Source organism: Eumetopias jubatus, unplaced genomic scaffold (genome assembly GCF_037043125.1).
Source record: "Eumetopias jubatus isolate StellerSeaLion01/CBP00866 unplaced genomic scaffold, mEumJub1_p1.0 scaffold_6, whole genome shotgun sequence".
Classification (NCBI taxonomy): Eukaryota; Metazoa; Chordata; class Mammalia; order Carnivora; family Otariidae; genus Eumetopias; species Eumetopias jubatus.
The window spans coordinates 871,705-892,935 of NW_028274812.1; the positions used below are offsets into that span (position 1 = coordinate 871,705).

Here is a 21,231-nt window from a genome sequence, read left to right on the forward strand (position 1 = left end):
TGATGCAGGGCTTGACCCCAGGACCCCAGGATCATGACCTGAGCCGAAGGCAGACGCCCAACCATCTGAGCCACCCAGGCGCCCCTGTCGAAGATTATTTGACCATAGAGATGAGGGTCCATTTCTGGGCTCTCTATTCTGTTCCATTGGTCTATGTGTCTGTTTTTGTGCCAGTACCATGCTGTCTTGGTGATCACAGCTTTGTAATATAGCTTGAAATCGGGCAACATGATGCCCCCAGCTTTGTTTTTCTTTTTCAACATTTCCTTAGCGATTCGGGGTCTTTTCTGATTCCATACAAATTTTAGGATTCTTTGTTCCAGCACTTTGAAAAATGTCATTGGAATTTTGATCGGGATGGCATTGAAGGTATAGATTGCTCTGGGTAGCATAGACATTTTAACTATGTTTATTCTTCCGATCCATGAGCATGGAATATTTTTCCATCTTTTTGTATCTTCTTCAATTTCTTTCATGAGTGTTCTGTAGTTCCTAGAGTATAGATCTTTTACCTCTTTGGTTAGGTTCATTCCGAAGTATCTTATGGTTTTTGGTGCTATTGTAAATGGAATTGTTTCTCTAATTTCTCTTTCTACAGTTCCATTGTTAGTGTATAAGAAAGCAACTGATTTCTGTGCATTAAATTTTATCCTGCTACATTACTGAATTGCTTTATGAGTTCTAGCAGTTTGAGGGTGGAGTCTTTTAGGTTTTCCACATAAAGTATCATGTTGTCTGCAAAAAGAGAGTTTGACTTTTTCTTTGCCAATTTGAATACCTTTTATTTCTTTTTCTTCTCTGGTTGCTATTGCTAGGACTGCTAGTACTCTGTTGAACAGTAGTGGCAAGAGGGGGCATCCTTGACGTGTTCCTGATCTTAAAGGGAAAGGCTCTCAGCTTTTCCCCATTGAGGATGATATTCGCTGTGGGTTTTTCATAGGTGGATTTTATGAACTTGAGGAATGTTCCCTCTATCCCTATACTCTGAAGAGTTTTAATCAGGAAAGGATGCTGTATTTTGTCAAATGCTTTTTCTGCATCAATTGAGAGGACCATATGGTTCTTCTCTCTCCTCTTATTAATGTGTTCTATCACATTGATTGATTTGCGAATGTTGAACCACCCTTGCATCCCGGGGATAAATCCCACTTGGTCGTGGTGGATGAGCCTTTTAATGTATTGTTGGATCCTCTTAGCTAGGATTTTGTTGAGAATTTTGGAATCCATATTCATCAGGGATATCAGTCTGAAATTCTCCTTTTTGTTGGGGTCTTTGCCTGGTTTGGGGATTAAGGTAATGCTGGCCTCATAGAATGAGTTTGGAAGTTTTCCTTCTGTTTCTGTCTTTTGAAACAGCTTCAGTAGCATAGGTATTACTTCTTCATTGAATGTTTGGTAGAATTCCTCAGGGAATCCATCAGGCCCTGGACTCTTGTTTTTTGGGAGGTTTTTGATCACTGCTTCAATCTCATTCCTGGTTATTGGCCTATTCAGGTTGTCAGTTTCTTCCTGTTTCACTCTTGGCGGCTTATAGGTTTCCAGGAAGGCTTCCATTTCATCCAGATTGCTCAGTTTATTGGCATATAGTTTTTGATAATAATTTCTAATAATTGTTTCTATTTCCTTGGTGTTAGTCGTGAAATCTCCCCTTTCATTCATAATTTTATTAATTTGGGTCCTTTCTCTTTTCTTTTTTTTTTTCATAGATGTTTCTTTATTGTTAAGCTGCAGCATACATGGTTTAATACAACAAAAAAACATTTAATCAAGTGAAAAATAATAAACTGAACAATAAACAAATAAACACTCAAAACAAAATATTTTCCACTGGAAACATGTTAAGATGAATATGGGATTTCATTACCATCTTACTGCAATTTTCTTATGTGTTACTAGCCTACATACCCCATGTTTTCTGTAATCATGCAGGTGTGAATGGGAGTCTGAATGATTAAATACATGAAAAGTCCGTTTACTGCAGAGAATCATTTCACAAGGCAGCCAAACTGGGTTTAGAGAACAAAATTATTCAAGAAATTCTCCACATATTTAGGTTCATTTTAGAATCCATGAACCTTAAGCTGTTCCTCCTTGACAATGCCAGCCTCCAAGAGAAATTGGCAAATGTTTTTTCTTTGGTCACCTTGAAGCTGAATAACCTCTCCGTATTCAGGATGTTCAATCACAGTACCATTACAGGCGAATTTCTTTTTGAAAGCTTTCACAAGTTTCTTTTTGTCATAATCATCTGCAATGCCCTGGACAGTAGTCAGTGTCTTTCTGCCGTTCCGTTGCTGGATTCTTATATGAATGTAATCCTCAGTCCCTGCCGGGAGTAAGTCGTCACCCTTAGTTGCATCAGCAAAGGGGTCGAAAGATTGGAGGTTCTGGATAGAGGACATGAGATACTAGTGTGAGGCCGGTGAGGGGATAAAATTCCTGCGGGGGCCCGCCTGGATCACCGTGTCTGGAGGCTGCAGCGGTGAGAAAATATAAATAGATAAGGAGACACTTCGCCCCGGGGGCTGGGATTCAGCTGGAGTGGCTCCTTTCTCTTTTCTTTTGGATAAGTCTGGCCAGTGGTTTATTGATCTAATTAATTCTTTCAAAGAACCAGCTTCTAGTTTTGTTGATCTGACCTATTATGTTTCTGCTTTCCAATTCATTGATCTGTGCTCTAATCTTAATTATTTCTCTTCTAATGCATGGCTTAGGCATCGTTTGTTGCTTTTTCTCTAGTTCTTTAAGGTGTAGAGTTAGTTGGTGAATTCGGGATTTTTCTGTTTTTTTGAGTGAGGCTTGGATGGCTATGTATTTCCCCCTTAGGACTGCCTTTGCAGTATCCCATAGATTTTGGACTGATGTGTTTTCATTCTCATTGGTTTCCATGAATTGTTTAAGTTCTTCTTTGATTTCCTGGTTGACCCAAACATTCTTGAGCAGAGTGGTCTTTAGCTTCCAAGTATTTGAATTTCTTCCAAATTTTTTCTTGTGATTGAGTTCCAGTTTTAAAGCATTATGGTCTGAGAATATGCAGGTAATAATCTCAGTCTTTTGGTATCGGTTGAGACCTGATTTGTGACCCAGTATGTGGTCTACTCTGGAGAAAGTTCCATGTGCGCTCGAGAAGAACGAGTATTCTGTTGTTTCAGGGTGGAATGTTCTGTATGTATCTATGAGGTCCATCTCGTCCAGTGTGTCATTCAAAGCTCTTGTTTATTTGTTGATTTTCTGCTTAGATGATCTGTCCATCGCTGAGAGTGGAGTATTGAGGTCTCCTACAATTAATGTATTGTTATCAATATGACTATTTTGGTTAACAGTTGGCTTATGTAGATGGCTGCTCCCATGTTGTGGGCATAGATATTTACAATTGTTAGATCTTCTTGTTGGATAGACCCTTTAAGAATGATATAGTGTCCTTCTGTGTCTCTACCTACAGTCTTTAGTTTAAAATCTAATTTGTCTGATATAAGAATTGCTACCCCAGCTTTCTTTTGAGGTCCGTTGGCATGGAAGATGGATCTCCATCCCTTCACTTTCAGTCTGGATGTATCTTTAGGTTCAAAATGAGTCTCTTGTAGACAGCATATGGATGGGTCCTGTCTTTTTATCCAATCTGCAACCCTGTGCTGTTTTATGGGAGCATTTAGGCCATTCACGTTGAGAGTGATTATTGAAAGATATGAATTAATTGTGATCATGTTGCCTGTGTGACATTGTTTTTATAGATTGTCTCTGTAAATTTCTGTTGTATATCACTCTTGGGGTCTTTCTCCTTTTATAGAACCCCCCTTAATATATCTTGCAGGGCCGGCTTAGTGGTCACATATTCTTTCAGTTTCTGCCGGTCCTGGAAGCTCTGCATCTCTCCATCCATTCTAAATGACAGCCTTGCCAGATAAAGTCTTCTTGGCTGCATGTTCTTCTCGTTTAGTACCCTGAATATGCCTTGCCAGGCCTTTCTGGCTTGTCAGGTCTCTGTGGACAGGTCTGACGTTATCCTGATGTTCCTCCCTCTGTACGTAAGGAATCTCTTCCCCCAACTGCCCTTAAGATGGTTTCCTTGGTTCTAAGATTTGCGAGTTTTACTATTACATGCCGAGGGGTTGGCCTATTTTCCTTAATCTTGGGAGGGGGTCCTCTCTGTCTCTAGGACATGAATGTTTGTTTCATTCCCCAGATTAGGGAATTTCTCAGCTACGATTTGCTCAAATATATCTTCTAGTCCTCTCTCTCTCTACACTCCCTCTGGGATTCTAATAATTCTGAAATTGGAACGCTTCATGGTGTCCCTTATTTCTCTGATTCTATTTTCATGGATTCTGAGTTGTTTTTCCCTGGCCTCCTCTTTTCCCTTTTTATCTATTAAATTGTCTTCCAGGTCACTTATTCGTTCTTCTGCCTCACTTACCCTAACTGTTAGATTATCTAGATTGGACTGGATCTCATTGATAGCATTTTTAAGTTCTGCCAATTCAGCTTTCATTTCTGCCCTTAGAGAATCTATGTTGCCATTGATTGATTTCTCCATTCTAGCCATTGTCTTCACAATTGCTAGCCGAATTCCATCTCCGACATCTTGGTTATATCTGCATCCATTTGTAAATCTGCAGCATTAGTCATAATCTCTGAGTCTTTTCTAATTTGGGGGTTCCTCCTCCTAGTCATTCTGTTGATGGGTGGTTGAGGGAATTATTGACCAGAACCCAAGCAAGATGCACCTGTTTTCTAGGGATCTTAGGGTTGCTGGCCTCTTGTTTTCCCAGCGTGTGTTCTGGCAGAGGGGCCTGCCACGCTGTTACTCAGGCAACCCTGTTTGGGCAGAGTTGTCCTGCCCCCCTGTGGTGGGGGATGGGCTCAGAGGGAACCAGTTTTTGGGGCTTTTGTTCTCTGGCGGCTTTCCCTGGTGGCTTTCCGTGTCTCTTCCGCGAGTCAGAGGAGAGGAGACCGTTTCCAACCCTCTGCCTCAGAGCAGAGAGATCACAGTCTGCTCTTCAGTGAGCTCTCAAGGCCACACTGTCTCTGTTTCTGTCTGTGCTGCTATAAACTGCAGTGTTCTGGGTTGTGTGCCCTTCATCAATGCTCCCAGTCTTCGCCTCCAGGTTGGGGCATGTCTCTGCCCTTTGTGCCATAAAACTGCCAGCTGCTCCCAGTTCACGCGCGCGACCCCCACCGCTCTGGGTTTCTGTCCTGGGGGCTGCCCTAAAATCCTTTCCCCGCTGCTACCGGTCTGTGAGTCTGTGCCCCGTCCCCAGCACGCGAGGCTGTTGCTCACTGGCGGTGTAGGATTCCCCACGGCCAGGCTCCCTCCTGCTGCCATTTATCCTCCGAAATCTGCCCACGGAATCACGGCTCCCGCTTCGTACCTTGAAACCAACCGCCCGCGATATTCTTTTTGTGGAGATCCAGATCTATTTTCTTACATCTCAGGCTGATTTTGTGGGTGTTCAGAGTGGTCTGGTAGATATCCAGCTCAATTCTGGGACTGGTTGGAATAGGGTCCCCTACACCTCTGCCATCTTTTCTCCCACACCTGAAAGCATTTTCATACAGAAAATGAAAGGCTGTTTCTTAAATGACCCTTATCTAGACGTCCTTCCTGATATCATGGCATCATTTTATGAGCATTGTGAGATCCTTGCCAATGCAAGGCAGTGCTAATCCCCACTCAAAATTCGGTAAAAACAGAAGAAGTCACAGGAAGGACTTTTCCAGATGCTGCTCTGAAAAGAGTCAGACCACCTTCAGAGCCTGTGCTCTCATCAGAGCCCACCCGCACCTGTCCACTTCCCGCTGCTCTGGCCTTCCCGGGGTGGGAGGGAGAAGCAGCTCCCGCTCTGCCCGGCCCCTCCAGCCGTCCCCTCCTGCTGCGTTGGGGCTGCTCTGCCCGAAGCCTCTGTCTCCCTGCCTCGTGGTCTCTGCTGTTCTCCATCAGCCCGGATGCACGTTCCCTGGAGTCTAACCATGTGAACCGGAGCCATCAGCATGTACTTGAACTACTTCTGTAATTGGATTTATGTCCCACGTTGTACTGAAGCTGGTTCCCGGAACATTAGCACCACCAGCCCAACTCCCTCACCTCCCAGTCTCTTTCCCACTGTTTCTCCTTTCTTGAAATCCTTTGCTCTCATGGCTTCCAGCCCTCATGCTTCTCTGCATGTTTGCTTCTTCCTTCACCCGTCCAACTCATCTCCCCCAGGTCACAGGTCACCTTGATGTTGCGCACCTCGAACGCCGGCCCCTTTCCTGCTTCCCGAGTGCGGTACAGCTGGGGCTCTCCTCGAGCACCGGTGGTCACTTCCCTGCGCGTGGGCTTCTCGGAGTGCAGCGCACCTTTCCAGGGTGGTTTTCCCTGTGGAGACGCCCACATGCTGAGATGTTTGCTCCTCCTTTCTCTCCATGGTTTGGGACCTAGAGAGATTCAGGGGGTGTGTGACCAACGTATGCCTCCAAGAATTACATTTTTTATTGGCACACAGTTTATGTATGGGGCATAAAGTAGTTGTCGGTTCACCTGTCTGAGGAGTTTTGTGCAGGTCTTTGTGTGGACACTGCGTTTCTCTTGGGCTAACACCGAGGAGTGAGGCTGTGGGTGTGCGGGCTGGCGTGGGTTTAGCCTCACTGGAAACCGCCAGCAGGGGTCCGTGCTGGCTGTGCCACTGGCCAGTGTGGCATTGAGTCTTTGGCACCCACACGCGTGCACAGATGACAGTGATGGGAGCACGCCGAGCGGGGCGCGGCTCCGGTCAGGGCACCCACCGTGTGTCGGCGAGGAGCTTGGACTGTGACGTGAGCAGCTGTGTGCCCTGGTGTCCTTGTCTGCGGAGCGGGGACAGTGATAGTTGTGTCTTCGGAGGTGGACAGGATGACACGTCCGTGTGTGGTGAGCCTGTGCCATCCTCATTAACCTCCCTGTGTGATGATCAGACATGACACGTGCCGGAGAGTTGTGGCCCTTGTGGGTCCCCTTAGCCACTAATCCGAACGGTAGATGCGAGGAGGGTCCTGAGTTCCAGGAAGCCCTCCAGTGCTATTCACGAGAGCGTTTCATGTGAGTGTGTCCTGCAGGGAGACCGGTGGAGCAGTGAGGCTGGTGCTGAGTCCTCGCTGGAAGGGCAGCGAGTCCGAAGAGGCCCCGAGTCCTCTGTGGACAGTCGAGGTCATAGGCGGCCTCACAGAACAACACACAAGCTTAGAGTCAGAAAAACCCGGTTAGAACGTCAGTGTTGACGCCCGATGTCCGTTCCAGTCACGTAGTCTCCGTGTGTCCTCCTTCCCCGGCGTGAATATGAGGGTACCTGATGTTTGTCTGTGAAATGAGCTGTAGGCGGTGGTGAACCGCACAGTGTGACTGTTGCTGGGCCAGGGGTTCTCAAAGTGGGGTCCCAGGGCAGCAGCAGTGGCCCACTTTGGGAACTGTTAGGAGCTGCTTTTCAAATAAGCACATCTGGGTCAGAAGAAAAAATCCATACTTTTGATCTCTCCACTCCAAGATACATATGATATCTACTTGTAGACTTTATTTCAGAAACCACTGTTTACCAATGACAGGATCATCTGGGAGTTCTAAATTTGAAGGGCTCATTTATACATTAAAATAGGTTTTTTTGTGGAAAAGGAATCGCCTAGATGTCTTGCTTCTGCTATGATGTGGCATTTCTCTTTATTACCAGTAGAGTCTACAGAATACTTGTTTGCACATTTTGTTACTTACAAATTCGAATGGATCTCTCATCTCTTATATCACATCAGCATGGTATCCAACCCCAGATTTCTGTGACTAAAATGAAGTGTCTGATGGCGTCTATGTGTATATTTACATACATACACATCTTTTCATATGGTAATACAATTAGAGAGGAATGTAAGTTTTTTAAATAATTTTTTATTGTTATGTTAATCACCATACATTACATCATTAGTTTTTGATGTAGTGTTCCATGATTCATTGTTCGTGCATAACACCCAGTGTTCCACGCAGAACGTGCCCTCTTTGATACCCATCACCAGGCTAGCCCATCCCCCCACCCCCCTCCCCTCTAGAACCCTCAGTTTGTTTTTCAGAGTCCATCGTCTCTCATGGTTTGTTTCCCCCTCTGACTTACTCCCCTTCATTCTTCCCCTCCTGCTACCTTCTTTTTTTTTTCTTAACATATATTGCATTATTTGTTTCAGAAGTACAGATCCGTGATTCATCGGTCTTGTACAATTCACTAAGTTTTTATTTTTATCAACAGCCATAGAAAAAGTTCAAAATACTTGAATTCCAGGCTAATTAGTAGGAAGCAAAGAGTAGGAGGTTTTGTCTCAAGTTTATGGGAAAGGACAGTAAAACCCCACTTTTTCACTCAGTTTGGGACTTGCAGGTAAGGTTGGGCTATGGAGGCAGGAGGGGCCGCGATGAAGACCCGACAAGGCAAGGGGAAGAAATGCATGCATCATGGAGTCGGTTGTCTGGCTCGGGGGCACTGGTCTGTCAGGTGACCTGCATCTGCGATGTCACCTGGCCACAGGGGAGCTGCTATGGTGCACGTCCTCACTGGCTGTTGGCCCTTTCAGCAGGGAGTCCCATGTGTTTGTCTTGCAGGTGTACATGTATGATGTGGGTTCGAGCACATTTTCTCACAGACTGGCTGGACACACGGACACCGTGACTGGCGTGGCCTTCAGCCCGTCAGCCCCCCAGGTATAGTCTTCTCGTTGGGGGGGGGGGCGCTTCTACTCCCTACAAGGCTTTCCTCGCGTTTTCTGTATCTGCTGGCCTTTGTTTTGGTGAAATGCTGTCATGTTTAAGGTGACATGCCAGTTTCCATTGCGTGCAGGGAGGCGGCCGTGGGAGCGCAAGTGTGTCCTCTGTGAACGTGTTCGTTATTCAGCGCACTTGCTACGACTGTGGAAAATGTGGCGTGTCTGTGGGCACTAGTGTGAATGCTGCAGCCGGCGAGTCCCAGAGCAGCTGAGGAAAGGGTGTAGAAGAGTCTCATGCACAGAATTAGGGCGGGGGAGGAGGAGAACCACACAATTTAAAGGCATTCATGTAATTAGGAGAAATGACGGGGAGAGAGTTGCACCACCTGCAACTCAATCACCCGGGAAAGTGTGCGGTCTTGCCTTAAAATACCAATTGTCAAAACTTGGTAGTGTGAGTATTTGGGAATGTCGGTTCAGAGCATAGCATTACCATGTGATTGCTGGATCAGCCTGGCTCGTGTGCGCGTCCACGCATGATGGAAGTGGGGACGCACCTACTCTCCCCGTGCTCTGCTGCGTTGGAGGCGCCTTGGACGCTCGGGCATGGTCTGGCTTCTGGTGACACTGGATGTCGGAGGCACAGATGCGATGGGCTGGTCACGTCATCGACCACAGAGCCCCGTCTGTCCACGGAGGCCCTCACATGGCTCATTCCACGTTAACCATGAGGTAGCCATGCAGTCCACTGCGGGGGGGCGTTTGGGTTCAAGTGTTGTACGCATGTGTGATTATGATTCGCTTGCCCCGACATAAGGCGGTGCTGCGCGGACCACAGGGGCCCGCCTTTCTCACTGATGATATTAGCTATGGCTGCAGTTGCGTTGCTGCTTGACTCCTCTGCCTGAGCTGGTGCGGGTGAGGGGAAGGGGTGTTCAGGAGGGAAGGAGTGCAGACGGGATGCGGGTGAGAGGTCTGCAAGGTGAGGGGCAGAGGGCGGGGCGCCGTGACCCGCAGGTGGAGGGTGATGAGAGTGGTTGTGAAAATCGAGTACTGACGTAAAGATGTCTTCTGGCATAACGGACTGAGGAGCTGCTCTGAGCGCCTGACTGTTCTCAAGTACAGTTAGGAGGAAGAACGGGAGGTGAGAGGAACAGGCGCCTCCCGATCACTGATCCCTGATGTGGCGGCGAAGGAGGTTGTGCGGGAGCCGGTTTCCTGCCTCTGAGTCTCAGGAGACCCGGTAGCCACACAGAACAGGAATGAACGTTCCAAACATTAACATGCAACACCGCAGTTCACTTTTATAAAATTGCTGTTGGGTTTTGGAACGGTGATAAAGCCATCCAGTGCTGATTATCTTTGCATGCGGAAATTCGTAACAAAAAGTCTCACTGTTCCAAAAGTTTTGCATTTTGTCTGAACACGGTTATCAGAAAGATCTCTGTGAACGCTTCTTCAACAATGACCTCAAGATATGTTTAAAAGTGTCTGTTTTGTAGTATGACATTTGTTTGGTTTTAAGACACACATTATCCCTTCACTAACATTTCCAAAATTGGGGTGAGACTCAGAATACTCCTGCTTTCTTTAAGTGTGTGTTCTTCTGTTTTACAAGATCACTGGTGTCCATCGACCGAAGTACTTGAGTCAAGCTTCAGTTCTAAGAAATCTATTAAATGGTGCATCAGAACCACAATTTGATATTTTTATTTGTAGAAAAAGACTCCTCTGAGTTCTAATCATATCAACATTTAACTTTTAACATATGAACACATTAGCATTTGAAACGCGTGTTCAGGTGCAGAGGATGGCCCTGTGAGTGCTGGGAAGGCCGGGGGTTCGAGCCTTGGGTTTGGGAGTGCTGCCGTACCAGCCGAGGAGGGCGGGTCTGCATCTCCGGGTGATGGTGTGCGCCTCTGTGTCTGGGCAAGAGGGTGCAGAGCGCTGCGTGTGTGGTGGGCATCTAGAAACGTGCCCCTTCCTTACAAGAGGAGACAAGACGGGCTTCCACAGGTGTGTGACGGGGGAAACAGGCATGGGTGTGGTGGAGCCTGATTGCCCTGGACCTGCAGACTCAACACAGCAGCTAACATGGCTGCCTTCCTTCCTCTACCCACTTCCTCGCCTTCTTATGTTTCTTCATCACACGAATTCTGGGCGACTCCCCTCCACTTGAATCATGCTTGCACAGATCAGCCATTAACCTTTAAGCTTTTTTCCCCTGGTCCTTGGTCAGCCCCAGCCCCCATGGTGGCTCCTGGTGCTGAGTCGTGCCTGGGATGGTGCTGGACTTGCAGGTCCAGGGAGGAAACCCACCGGTGCCCACACCTGCTGAGTGCTGGGTGCTGCGCTCCCCAGAGTTGCAACCTCATTAGGGCAGGGATCACGAAAACCCTGCAGAGTATGCACTAGTTTTGCCATATCACATCTGGGAACTTAATTTAAGGAGGGCCCTTGTCCAAAGTGGCCGGCATGGTCGGTGGAGGTGGTACCAACCTTACGCCAGGGACACTGCATGACTTTTGGAAAAGCAGGAGATAGATTACTTGACTAGGTTTTTGTTAAATAAATTTTGAGAAATATCCCCTCTGAAAATCAAAGTTTTGGTCCCCTCAGAATACTACTAGCTATGGTTAAAGAAGTAGTGTTTTTCACCAGGGCTTTTGCTCAATTATCAAAATAAGACTTGTGAGTCTTTTGGAAGAAGACTGCGTTATACTAATGAAATTATTCTCACAAGGCATGTGGCTAAGAGAGGACTCTGAAAATGTGCAGGAATCCTGACAGCTCAGGAGGGAGTATGGATTCAGACCCCAGAGACCATGGCAGCTCTTTACGTCCTGCTGGGAAATGTAGCTGAGTCCCCATGGCCCACGCTTGGCTTGAAGGCTGTGCCATCAGCTTGCACCACTGGTATTCCTGTCACAAGACACGTCCATTCAGATGTTTAACTGTTTAGGGTGGGAACGAACATCCAGAAAGCACCCCAGTGACCTGGCTGAGACTGTGGCCAAGAGGTATGAGGAATCCAAACCAGGTGCTACAGAAGAGAGAGGACTGGGGTGTGAGCTGATGGGTTCCTGGTTTGAAGGAGGGGGGGCTACCAGTCACAGGAGTTTAGGAAGAAAGGTTGGGGAAATTGTGAAATTTGGTTTAGCCATGGAGGAAGGCTGCTCCATATGAAGACAGAAGTAGGTGGAATTTGTTGGAATGTAACAAAAAGTCACAATTATAATTTTCATGTTATCAGACTTACCTTATGTTAGTATCATAATCATCAAGTTTATCTTGTGTCAAGTATGAAATAATAAGAGCATTGATGTAAGATAGTATAAAAGCTCTTTCTTATTGATAGTGGGCAGTGAGGCTGTATTTCCCATTTTACAATTCTGTGTCATGTGGGGCTTGTTTGGGGAAGTTTTGCTCGGGTCTTCCTGGCCATGCCGAGCTGCATTTAGACCATGTCTAATGCTGCCTTAGAACACGAGGTGGACACATGGAGCTCTCCACTAGCAAGTGCAGACAAGAAGTAGAAGAAGGCAGGTACATGTGTTCAGGGTCCAGTCTACACAGCATGGTTCAGGCTACAATTCAAAATACCCCAGCAAGGGAAGAAAGGAGGACCAAATGTGGAAAGTGTGCAGGATGGCATGGTGACTGTTCTCCTCCTAGGCCCACAGCCCCTGGTGTGGAGAAAGAGAAGGAAAAAGTTAAGAAATGGAAATCTGAGAACTTCTTGTTTTGCTTTAAGATTATGATACTTCACAGTGGACATTTAGGCTGTTTCCATTATCTTGGTATTATAAGTAATATTCAGATGTACATCCTGAATGTGCAGTGTTTTCTATGTCTGGATTTATTTTCTCAAGATAGGTTATTAAAAGTAGTGCTACTGAGTAAAAGAGCAAAAACTTTGCAAGGGTTCTAATATGTACAGAGAAACATTTTTCAAAATGTTCCCCATTGCTTGTTTCCTTACCAGGTTAGATTATTAACACTTTCATTATCTTTGTTAAGTTCATTATCAAGAAATGGTACCTTATTACTTTAATTTGCCTTTTTTAATATATTATGAAGATTGTACATTATTCCATATGCTATTAATTATTAGAGTTTTTTCATTTTAAAATTGCTTGTTTATCCTTCATATCTTTATCTTTTGGACCCAATTTAAACTTGACTTTTTGTCCTTTGTATTTACAGTATTTTTTTGTAGATTCAGTTTTGCTTTTTATTTTGTTGTTTTCTCTTTCAAGTATAAAACTTGGATTTCTTCTAATCACTCTAGGCCTAGAAAGTTTATTCTCTTCAAAGTTTTTCTCTCTGATGAAATTATGGTAGAATCTTTCACATAAGATTGTAATTTTTAAGTTCCCTGGCTGACAGTTCCAATATCTAGGTTATATCTGAGTCTCATTCTGTTGATTGTTGTGTCTCTTGACAGTTGGTTCACCTTCCTTTCTTTTGATGTGTTGTAATTTTTGAATGAATGCTGGATGTTGACTGTGGAAAGACATAAGGATGTCTGGACAAACATGTCTCTTTTTCTGCTAGGCTGTTGGTTTGGTAGGGTTAGGAGTTGAACCAGGTACAGATCATTATACAAATAGAAGCACGCAGACAATATTGTATTCTTCCCAAGTCATCTTTTGTCAGACCTTTTAGAAAATTTTATTTACTAAAGCATATGAGGATGAAATTTAAATCTACATGTTTTAAATAGGTCACCTTACTTTGAGAGTTGTGTTTAGCTCTGCCAATGAAAAATAACTTAAGTCTATATCTGGGAAAGGGTTATTTTCCTTGTTTTTTAAATTGAATAAAAGTTTGCTGGCTCCCCTAGAATGGTAACCCCACTGGCTTCTCTTGTGGTTTGAATTAATACACAGGTGAAGTATGTCAAGCCCACAGTATTAACAGTTTGCTGTGAATTTAGGAATAATCTGAGAATAATTAATATTTTAGATAGTCATTATGTTTTAAGGATTTTGATATATTAAAATATTTGATTCCAGCTTGAAATATGAATTGACTTAGATTTGTGACTTTTTAGTTGAGAAAAATGAGAAAATTTAGTTGAGAAAAATGAGAAAATTTCATTCAATTGTGAATAGCATTTGAATTTTTAAGAGAAGTTGAGATTCACCATATTTATAAGTTTACTTTCTTAGATTTTGGAGAATTGGGAGCATTTTGCTTTTTAACTTTTTTTCCATTTAAAGTAATCAGGAAATTTCACACATTTGAAATGAATCTTGACAGTTTTAGAATAACTTAAATTGTAAACTTAATTCATTGCCTAAAGATTTTTAATCTGTTTATCATGAGTAGATTTAACATAAATGAAAGCCACTTTGCATATGATTGTTAAAATTTACTAGATTTTTAAATATAATAAATAAGATATTAAATTGAATGAGAAGCTTAAGGAAACTAGGTCTTAAAATTTGAATCTTTAATAAATTTAATTATAATTTTAAAAAGTCAAAATGAACCACAAATCTCCAGCTTTGTTGTGGAGATGAATAGTGAAAAGCCATGGTGTTGAGTCATTCCTTCCCATGGCCCTTCAGGAGAGTCTGCGGTTGCAGGAGCTTGGAGGAGGTGTTCCTGATAAATCGCGCGTCTGCATGCCATGTCAAGAGGAGCCTGCCTGTTCCAGGGGCTGCCCACAGGGATGCTGGAGGAGGATCAGAAAGAATGGTAGTGGGTGGAACTCTTCTCCCCCACAGTTCTGCATGGCATTTACATGAGCTCAATTTATGAGAAAGTGGCCTGCAGGTTGGCTTCTGGGAGTATATGATCTCTGCTCGGTTCGGGACTCGAAGGTCACTAAAACGGCACTGAAAACACATACCATTCATTAAATAGGACACGTCTTCCCCATTTCTGTGGTGACATCATTCTGTGCTTGGTTATAGACATCTTTGCCTTTTACGAGTAAACTTACTTAGCCCTGCGAGGCACAGTGGTAGGGTTTGGGCTGGAGGTCATGGTCCCCGTCAGTGTGTCCTGCTCCCTCTCTCAACTGTGAACAGGAGAAGGACGGCCATCTGGCAGAGCTGTTTGTCCTCGGGACGGGAGGTGTGTGTAGTCTGACACCGCTCTTAGAGTGAAATCCTAAACCCCAAGCCCAGGTTCCTTTGCTGTTTGATGTAAACATACAAAGACACGTCAGTAAATCCATAGCGTGATGCACGCTCTCCTCTTGGTGAATGACAGGTCGGGAATGGTCATCGTCGAAATAGGTCTGTATTTTCTTCTCGTGTAGCCTGTTCCGAAGGCCAGGAATGCAGGGAGGATCTCCTCAGGGTCCACAAGGATGGATTTTGCAGGTGCCGAGTCCCCAGACACCTTCTCCGGGAAGGCAGAGGTCACCGTGGAGTGCGAGCATCTGCAGGGGCCCCCAGCCAGAGGAGAGGCCTGTGCACCTGGGGCAGTTTGTCCTGCCCAGACAGAGCTAGGTGTTTTCCAGCCATCTCTCAGAATGACCCTGAGAGTTGTAGCTTTAGTAAGTGGTCTTACTATTTACATCACAGAATGTTTTTTTCATTTGTCACTGATCAAATGGTCCCTCTCAATGTACAGTCAGTCACAGATAAAACTGGGCTATTGAAGAAAGATCGATAATAAAAGTAAAAACTGAAATCATGCTATCAGCGAATGGGAAAATGGTACTTGGTTTGCAAAACTCACTTCTTAACACTCAACTCCTTAGGGACGGCTCTGTTACAGGAAATGGGATGGCTTCTCCATGTGGGTCCCCAGAACGTTCTAGTGATCGTGTGGCTCATGAATACACACCGTGAAGGGAAATGGTTTCTTCACTGTTTAAAGTCAGGAAGGAAATAAATACATATTCTGATTTTTAACATCTGGTGAGGTGTTTTTAGTAGATGAAAGTTAATGACCGATCCCCTTAAGTAAATAGAAATAGACCAGGGTCCTCAGTGTTCTGTCTTCTTTGGAATAAAGTATCCATTCACTTAGGTGTTTCTAATTTAGGATATCATGTAGAACTTAATATTAAAATTCAGTCTCCTTGATGACTGATTGAGAGCGAAGTTTCATCTTGGTATAAAATGTTACCGGCCCCCCCCCCCGCAACAAAGTAGACTTTGCCTTTAGGAATTGGCCTTCAAGTCCAGGTGAAAACACAGAGGTGTCAGCACTGTGTTTGTCGGGAGGGGAGCCTGCATCTCTGGCTGGCTCTGGGCTGTTGACACCTGCTGTTTGAGACACTGCCTCTCCAACCGACCCGTGAGCAGTAAGCTGTGGCAGGGTGGGGGGGCAAATAAAATTGGCTTTCTTTTCTCTAAGTAGAGCACCTCTCTGGGATTGTTTACTTAGTGAATGCCTCTTGGAGAATCCCTTTTCCTCTTATTTTTTTGAACATGGAACTCAAACAGACCACCATTCACTCATACGTCCGTGATTTGCAGAAAGTACTCCAACCGTTCATAAAACGTGTAGTGTTTGCGTGAGCTGGAGGAGAGAGCGTGGGCTGTGTCTGTAGCAGGACGGGATTGGAATGCCATCGTGGGCCCCTCCACGTGTGGGTGTCCTTGCGGGGCCCTCCCACCTCCCCAGCCTCACCTCTGCGTCTTGCGCCGTGAGCCACAGCACGGACTCTGGTGGGAGTCACTAAGTGGGGGGACTGACCAATTGGTGTCAGGGCCAGAGAACCAGGCTGGGGAGCAGACAGCAGGGACAGCGTTCCTCAGGCTGGGAGGCTGGGTGCACTCAGGGCCACGTGGAGGACCCTGGATTCCAGCCGCATCCTCGGTGATGACATGCACACAGGAGTGCTGGAGCCACGCCGGCTGCCCTTTGCCTTCTCGTCCATGTGTCTGGTCCTCACGGCACCCACCACGACCTCCTGGGACAGGAAGAGCTAGTTGCCTGTCCAGCATCAGGTGCCCTGTGGAGAGGAGGGGGCCCAGGGGCCCAGGAGCTGCAGAGTCCTCGTGGTCTTTGCACTGAGACGTGGGTGAGGTCGTGTCTTGTACATGGCTCTTCTGAAGTGCCCCAGAGATCGGGTGCTCTCTTAAACCTTCCCCCACCCCCACCCCCACCCCCAATTTGGCTGGGTGACTCCTTCAAACTCCTTCAAATGTAGACTCAGGGATCACAAAATGAAGCCAAACAGTAAACTTGATAAACAGATTTTCTTATCTTTGTGGTTTGGACTTTAAATTTTAAAATAAGAAAATAATGTATTTTGATTATACTCAGTCCTTAAAAATCATGTTGAAAGGGGAAAGGTTTTTGTTACTGTGCCTGTTCGAACAGTTTCTCTGTCCCTTTTCTCTGTTGTGAAGAAATAGGTCTGTGCTCACCCTTTTCACTCTTGAATATGATGTTTTTTTTAAAAATCGTGCTTGACGTTTTCAGTGGACAATCAGCTTTGGTCAGCTGGACATCTGTTGACGTTAGAAGAGGCCCATTTTGGGGGGGAGCCTGTGGGGCCGCCTCAGTGCAGAGAGACCAGCTCCTGCCCCCACCCCCCACCTCCCCGGGTGCTCTGTGCTCACCTGCCACTCCGCGGGTTCTGTTTCTGGTTTGGGAGTTGGTGACCGTCCCCCAGGCTGCACTCTGTAGAAGGGACAGAGTCGTGGCTGTGGTGGTGGCCGTGGTGGACCCCACCTGTGAGGGCAGGTTTCCCATAGGAAACTTCACTCTCATCTCTCTGTGTGCACGTTTCCTCCCCTGTAACTGCACTTCCACAGACAGCCCTGCAGCAAGCACTGCCCACTCCACATCCCCAGTCCAGACGCGCCTGCCATGCGCAGGGCTGTCCTCCGCCCACGCCGTGTTCACCGCCACCACCTGTGGTCCAGTCCATCCCAGACCGCCTCTTGGGTCTTCTCTGGTGCCCTCCCTGCCTTCCTGGGGACGGGCACGGACGCCTCTTTCTGGGGTCCTCGCCTCCAGGCCTGCCCCTGTCAGTGTCCTCTCCCATTTCTGTCACCGGCTGGCGCCAGCCCACAGGCCACTGTGGAGGCAGGCCGCTGTCTGTCCCAGCACGGGGCGGGGGGCTTTGTGCTCCTTCCAGATCCCGCTGTGCACACGTCCCCCGTTTGGATGCACTCATTTAGTTCAAGACACTTTCCAGTCTCACTGGTCCGTGGGTTATCCAAACTTGTGCTGTTCTGTTTCCAAATATGCGGGGACTTTCCTGAGATCTTTCCTTGTCGGTTTCTCCTTTAACGACATGTGGAGAACATGCATGGTGTGGCCTGAAGCCACTGAACTGGGTTTCACAGCCAGTGTCTGTTGGGGCGGACGGGGGCTGCTGATGTCCGTGTAGTCAGGTGGCCTTTGCCGATTGTATCTTTATCAGCTGGTAAGAGGAGGCTCGCGGTCTCTCCGTCCAGAACTGTGGGTTTTCTCCTTCTCCTTTGTAAGGTCGGTAGTGTGCGCTTCAAGGCTTGCTTGCTAGGTCAGGAGTGTTCTGTTCTCTGGGCGGGTGTGCCCCTTCACTCTCAGGAAGTGGTCTCTTTATTTGCTTTGAAATACGCTTTGGTGTAAAGATAGCCACTCCAGCTCTTTTCTGATTAGTGTTAGGATAGTGTTTTCTGTTCTTTTCCTTTAACCCGCTTGGGTCATTTATTTGAAGTGCGTTTCTCATAGGTACTTACTTTTTTTCATTCTTTTAACCAATTTGACGCCTTTGCCTTTCAATTGGTCTGTTTTGACTGGTTCCATTTGATGAGATTATTATTATTTTTAAAGATTTTATTTTATTTATTTGAGCGAGACCAAGAGTGAGAGAGAGCATGAGCAGGGGGAGGGGCAGCTCAGAGCCTGACATGGGAATCAATCCCAGGACCCCAGGATCCTGACCTGAGCTGAAGGTAGATGCTTCACCGACTGAGCTACTCAGGCATCCCCCACTGGATGAGATCATTGGTAAGATCATGTTTAAACCTCTTGTCTTGCTTATCTGTTTTATATTTGCCCATTTGATAGTCGTTTCCTTTTCCTGCCTCCTTTTGGCTTAAGTAGGTACGTTTTGTTTTATTCTTCCATGTCTTCACTTTTCCCGGCTTTCATGTGCAACTCCTTGTTTTGTTAACTTGAGAATGCACACGGGGACCTGGAGCAGGGTCACCACCCGTGTGCAGCTGGGGGCTCGCAGTGGTGGCCTCACGCCTCCTTGTAGTGCATGTCACTTGTCCATATAGTACTCAGTTCATTTTGTTGCAGTGGGTAGCTACCTCCTACAGAGACTTAATAGTGGTGAATCCTATGTATTTGCCATGTCATCCCACATTACACTTTTGGAGGCTTGATTTTCTTATCTTTATGGTTTTTGAACTTTATGATCTCTGTGATTCTCCAATCGATTTTTTCTCCACGGAGAGGATTGGGACGGTGCAGGACTCCGAGTGCGAGTGAGTGGGCATGTGTGTGCGTGTGCACGGTGGTTTCTGTATCTGTGTGTACATAGTCTTCATTTTGTGTCACACAAAGCATGTATACATGAAACACATGTGCAGATGTGAGGCCGCCTTTGTGATCCTGTGCATGCTGGATGGGCGGCTGAGGGCTGCAGGGCGACCTCTGCATTCAGACCCAGAAGACATCGACTCAGTTTTCATCTTGCCTCTGATGCCAAGCACGCTTTGCTCCCCGCACGCGGGCTGCAGTGGATTTCATTTAGAATATCCTTTCTTGGCTACACACCCGCGACTGATTTTTTATCTGGAGCCAAAAAAAAACGTTCAATGTAACCATTTACTTGTACTTTAATCACACCCTCAGGAAGTGGGAACTGAATTATCTTCCTAGTGCAGATAGGGAAACTGAGGCCGAAGACGCTGACATACTTGAGCGCCATGGTGGGCTCTTCGATCCGCACTCCACCGAGCTGATGTCCGCTGCCTGGTGTACCCAGCGCTGCATACCCATGGCGCCGGGGGAGGACGCAGACAGAAGTCAGGGTGCCCCCAGGGAGGGGCCCGAGAGACGAGGGCCTGGAGCGTGCAGCAGCAGAAATGGGAGCGGGGACCACACTCTACTGCTCAGGGAGGCCCGGGCACGAGGAGTGTTTTCCATCCTAGACTTATGCCCCAGAACTGAATTAACTGAATTCTACCCCGAGATTTTATTCTTTGGGAGGCGGGATGTTTTTCTGTTTTTATTGATGTGGCAATAACACTCTTTTTTTAGCCATTGAGTACTTTGAGACTTGTTTTCATCTACGACACTCTAGTTCTGAAGCTCGTGTCGTTGCCAGGTATTTCCTGTCCACCTCCTCAGGCCACATCACAAAAACTAATTTCATTCCTAAGAACCTCAGAGTCTAAGCACCTTCCTTTTGGAAAATGTTCTGCAGATTCTAGCAAAGTCAACAGCGAAGCCATAAATTTAAATGTAAGACTAGAGGAATAAAATCTCTGCTTTCATCACATTACTTATTTTAATATTCAAGAAATTTTCTATAAAAGTCAGAATATTGTACCAGAACTCGACCTTTCACTGTAATGCAGGTGTGACCTGTCCAGGTGATAAATTAAGAAGATGAAACATAAATAGGGCATTGGCTTCCAGTTCGGGCTGCTGACGGAATTTGTTGGGCAGAAAGGGAAGGAGGCTGAGCTGTGAAAGCACCTGGGTCTGTCAGGGCTCCCCAGCACGTGGAGAGTGCCCCGTGATCTGTGTGCCACATGGAAGACCGCCAGTGTGCACGGTTGGTAGCAGAATTTACTCCAGGACCCAAGGGCAAGTGACCTCCCTCTGGCCAGCAGTGGTCAAGATGAACAGCCTGTTTTGCTGTAGATTTATGGCTCATGCACTCTGGACAAACAGTGCATCTGTTTCCACTTGTGCTGGGGATGCTGGTGTGCAAAATGTGCTTGCATCAAGGTCTAGTAGAGTGTTTCTGGAAATACCGGCGTATTTTGGCCCCTAATATCCTGGATGTTCCACTTTCACAGATGCTGGAAATGTGAACTTTCACAGGATCACTGGGTTTTGGTGCAGTTGGGCCTCAGGTCACTCTTGGAGAGCACCAGGTTATCTGTACGATTTTTGCTGCCGTCAGCGTGCATTTACGCCCATGACACTGTCCAGTGCAGCAATGAAACCATCTCAGATCTATTTCTGACCCTCATCCTGACCATCTTTTAAGTTTGTGAAGGGTTAAAGCAAGGTATTTTTTCATACTTTGATGCTTTTTTAAAAGATTTTATTTATTTATTTGACAGAGAGAGACACAGCGAGAGAGGGAACACAAGCAGGGGGAGTGGGAGAGGGAGAAGCAGACTCCCCGCTGAGCAGGGAGCCCGACGCGGGGCTCGATCCCAGGACCCCGGGACCATGACCTGAGCCGAAGGCAGACACCCAACAACTGAGACACCCAGGCGCCCTGATACTTTGAAACTTTTAATCAAAACTAAAATATTTTTTGAATAAGAATTAAAAAGGCAAGATTGAAGGTGGAGGCTGAGGGATGCATGCTCTGAGTCACATCGGAGGCCGGCCCTGCCCCTCTCGTAGACAGGCGGTGGTCCCACTTACTGTGGCCCGGTG

At 46.3% G+C, this 21,231-nt stretch overlaps 1 protein-coding gene and 1 pseudogene across 5 annotated transcripts in view; one reads left to right on the plus strand and one right to left on the minus strand.

Moving 5' to 3' along the window:
* The window catches only part of WDR27 (WD repeat domain 27), a 156,871-nt gene that overhangs the window by 58,586 nt on the left and 77,054 nt on the right, over nt 1-21,231 (plus strand). For 4 of the 5 annotated variants that reach the window (XM_028103235.2, XM_028103234.2, XM_028103232.2 and 1 more), the window contains exon 25: nt 8,591-8,689. In XM_028103235.2, coding sequence (XP_027959036.1) covers nt 8,591-8,689 — 99 coding nt within the window. Of the gene's footprint in view, nt 1-8,590; nt 8,690-8,825; nt 10,640-21,231 lie in introns of those variants that run through there. The other variant, XM_028103231.2, reaches the window with a different exon arrangement.
* On the minus strand, nt 1,812-2,450 carry LOC114209209 (eukaryotic translation initiation factor 1b pseudogene; annotated as a pseudogene).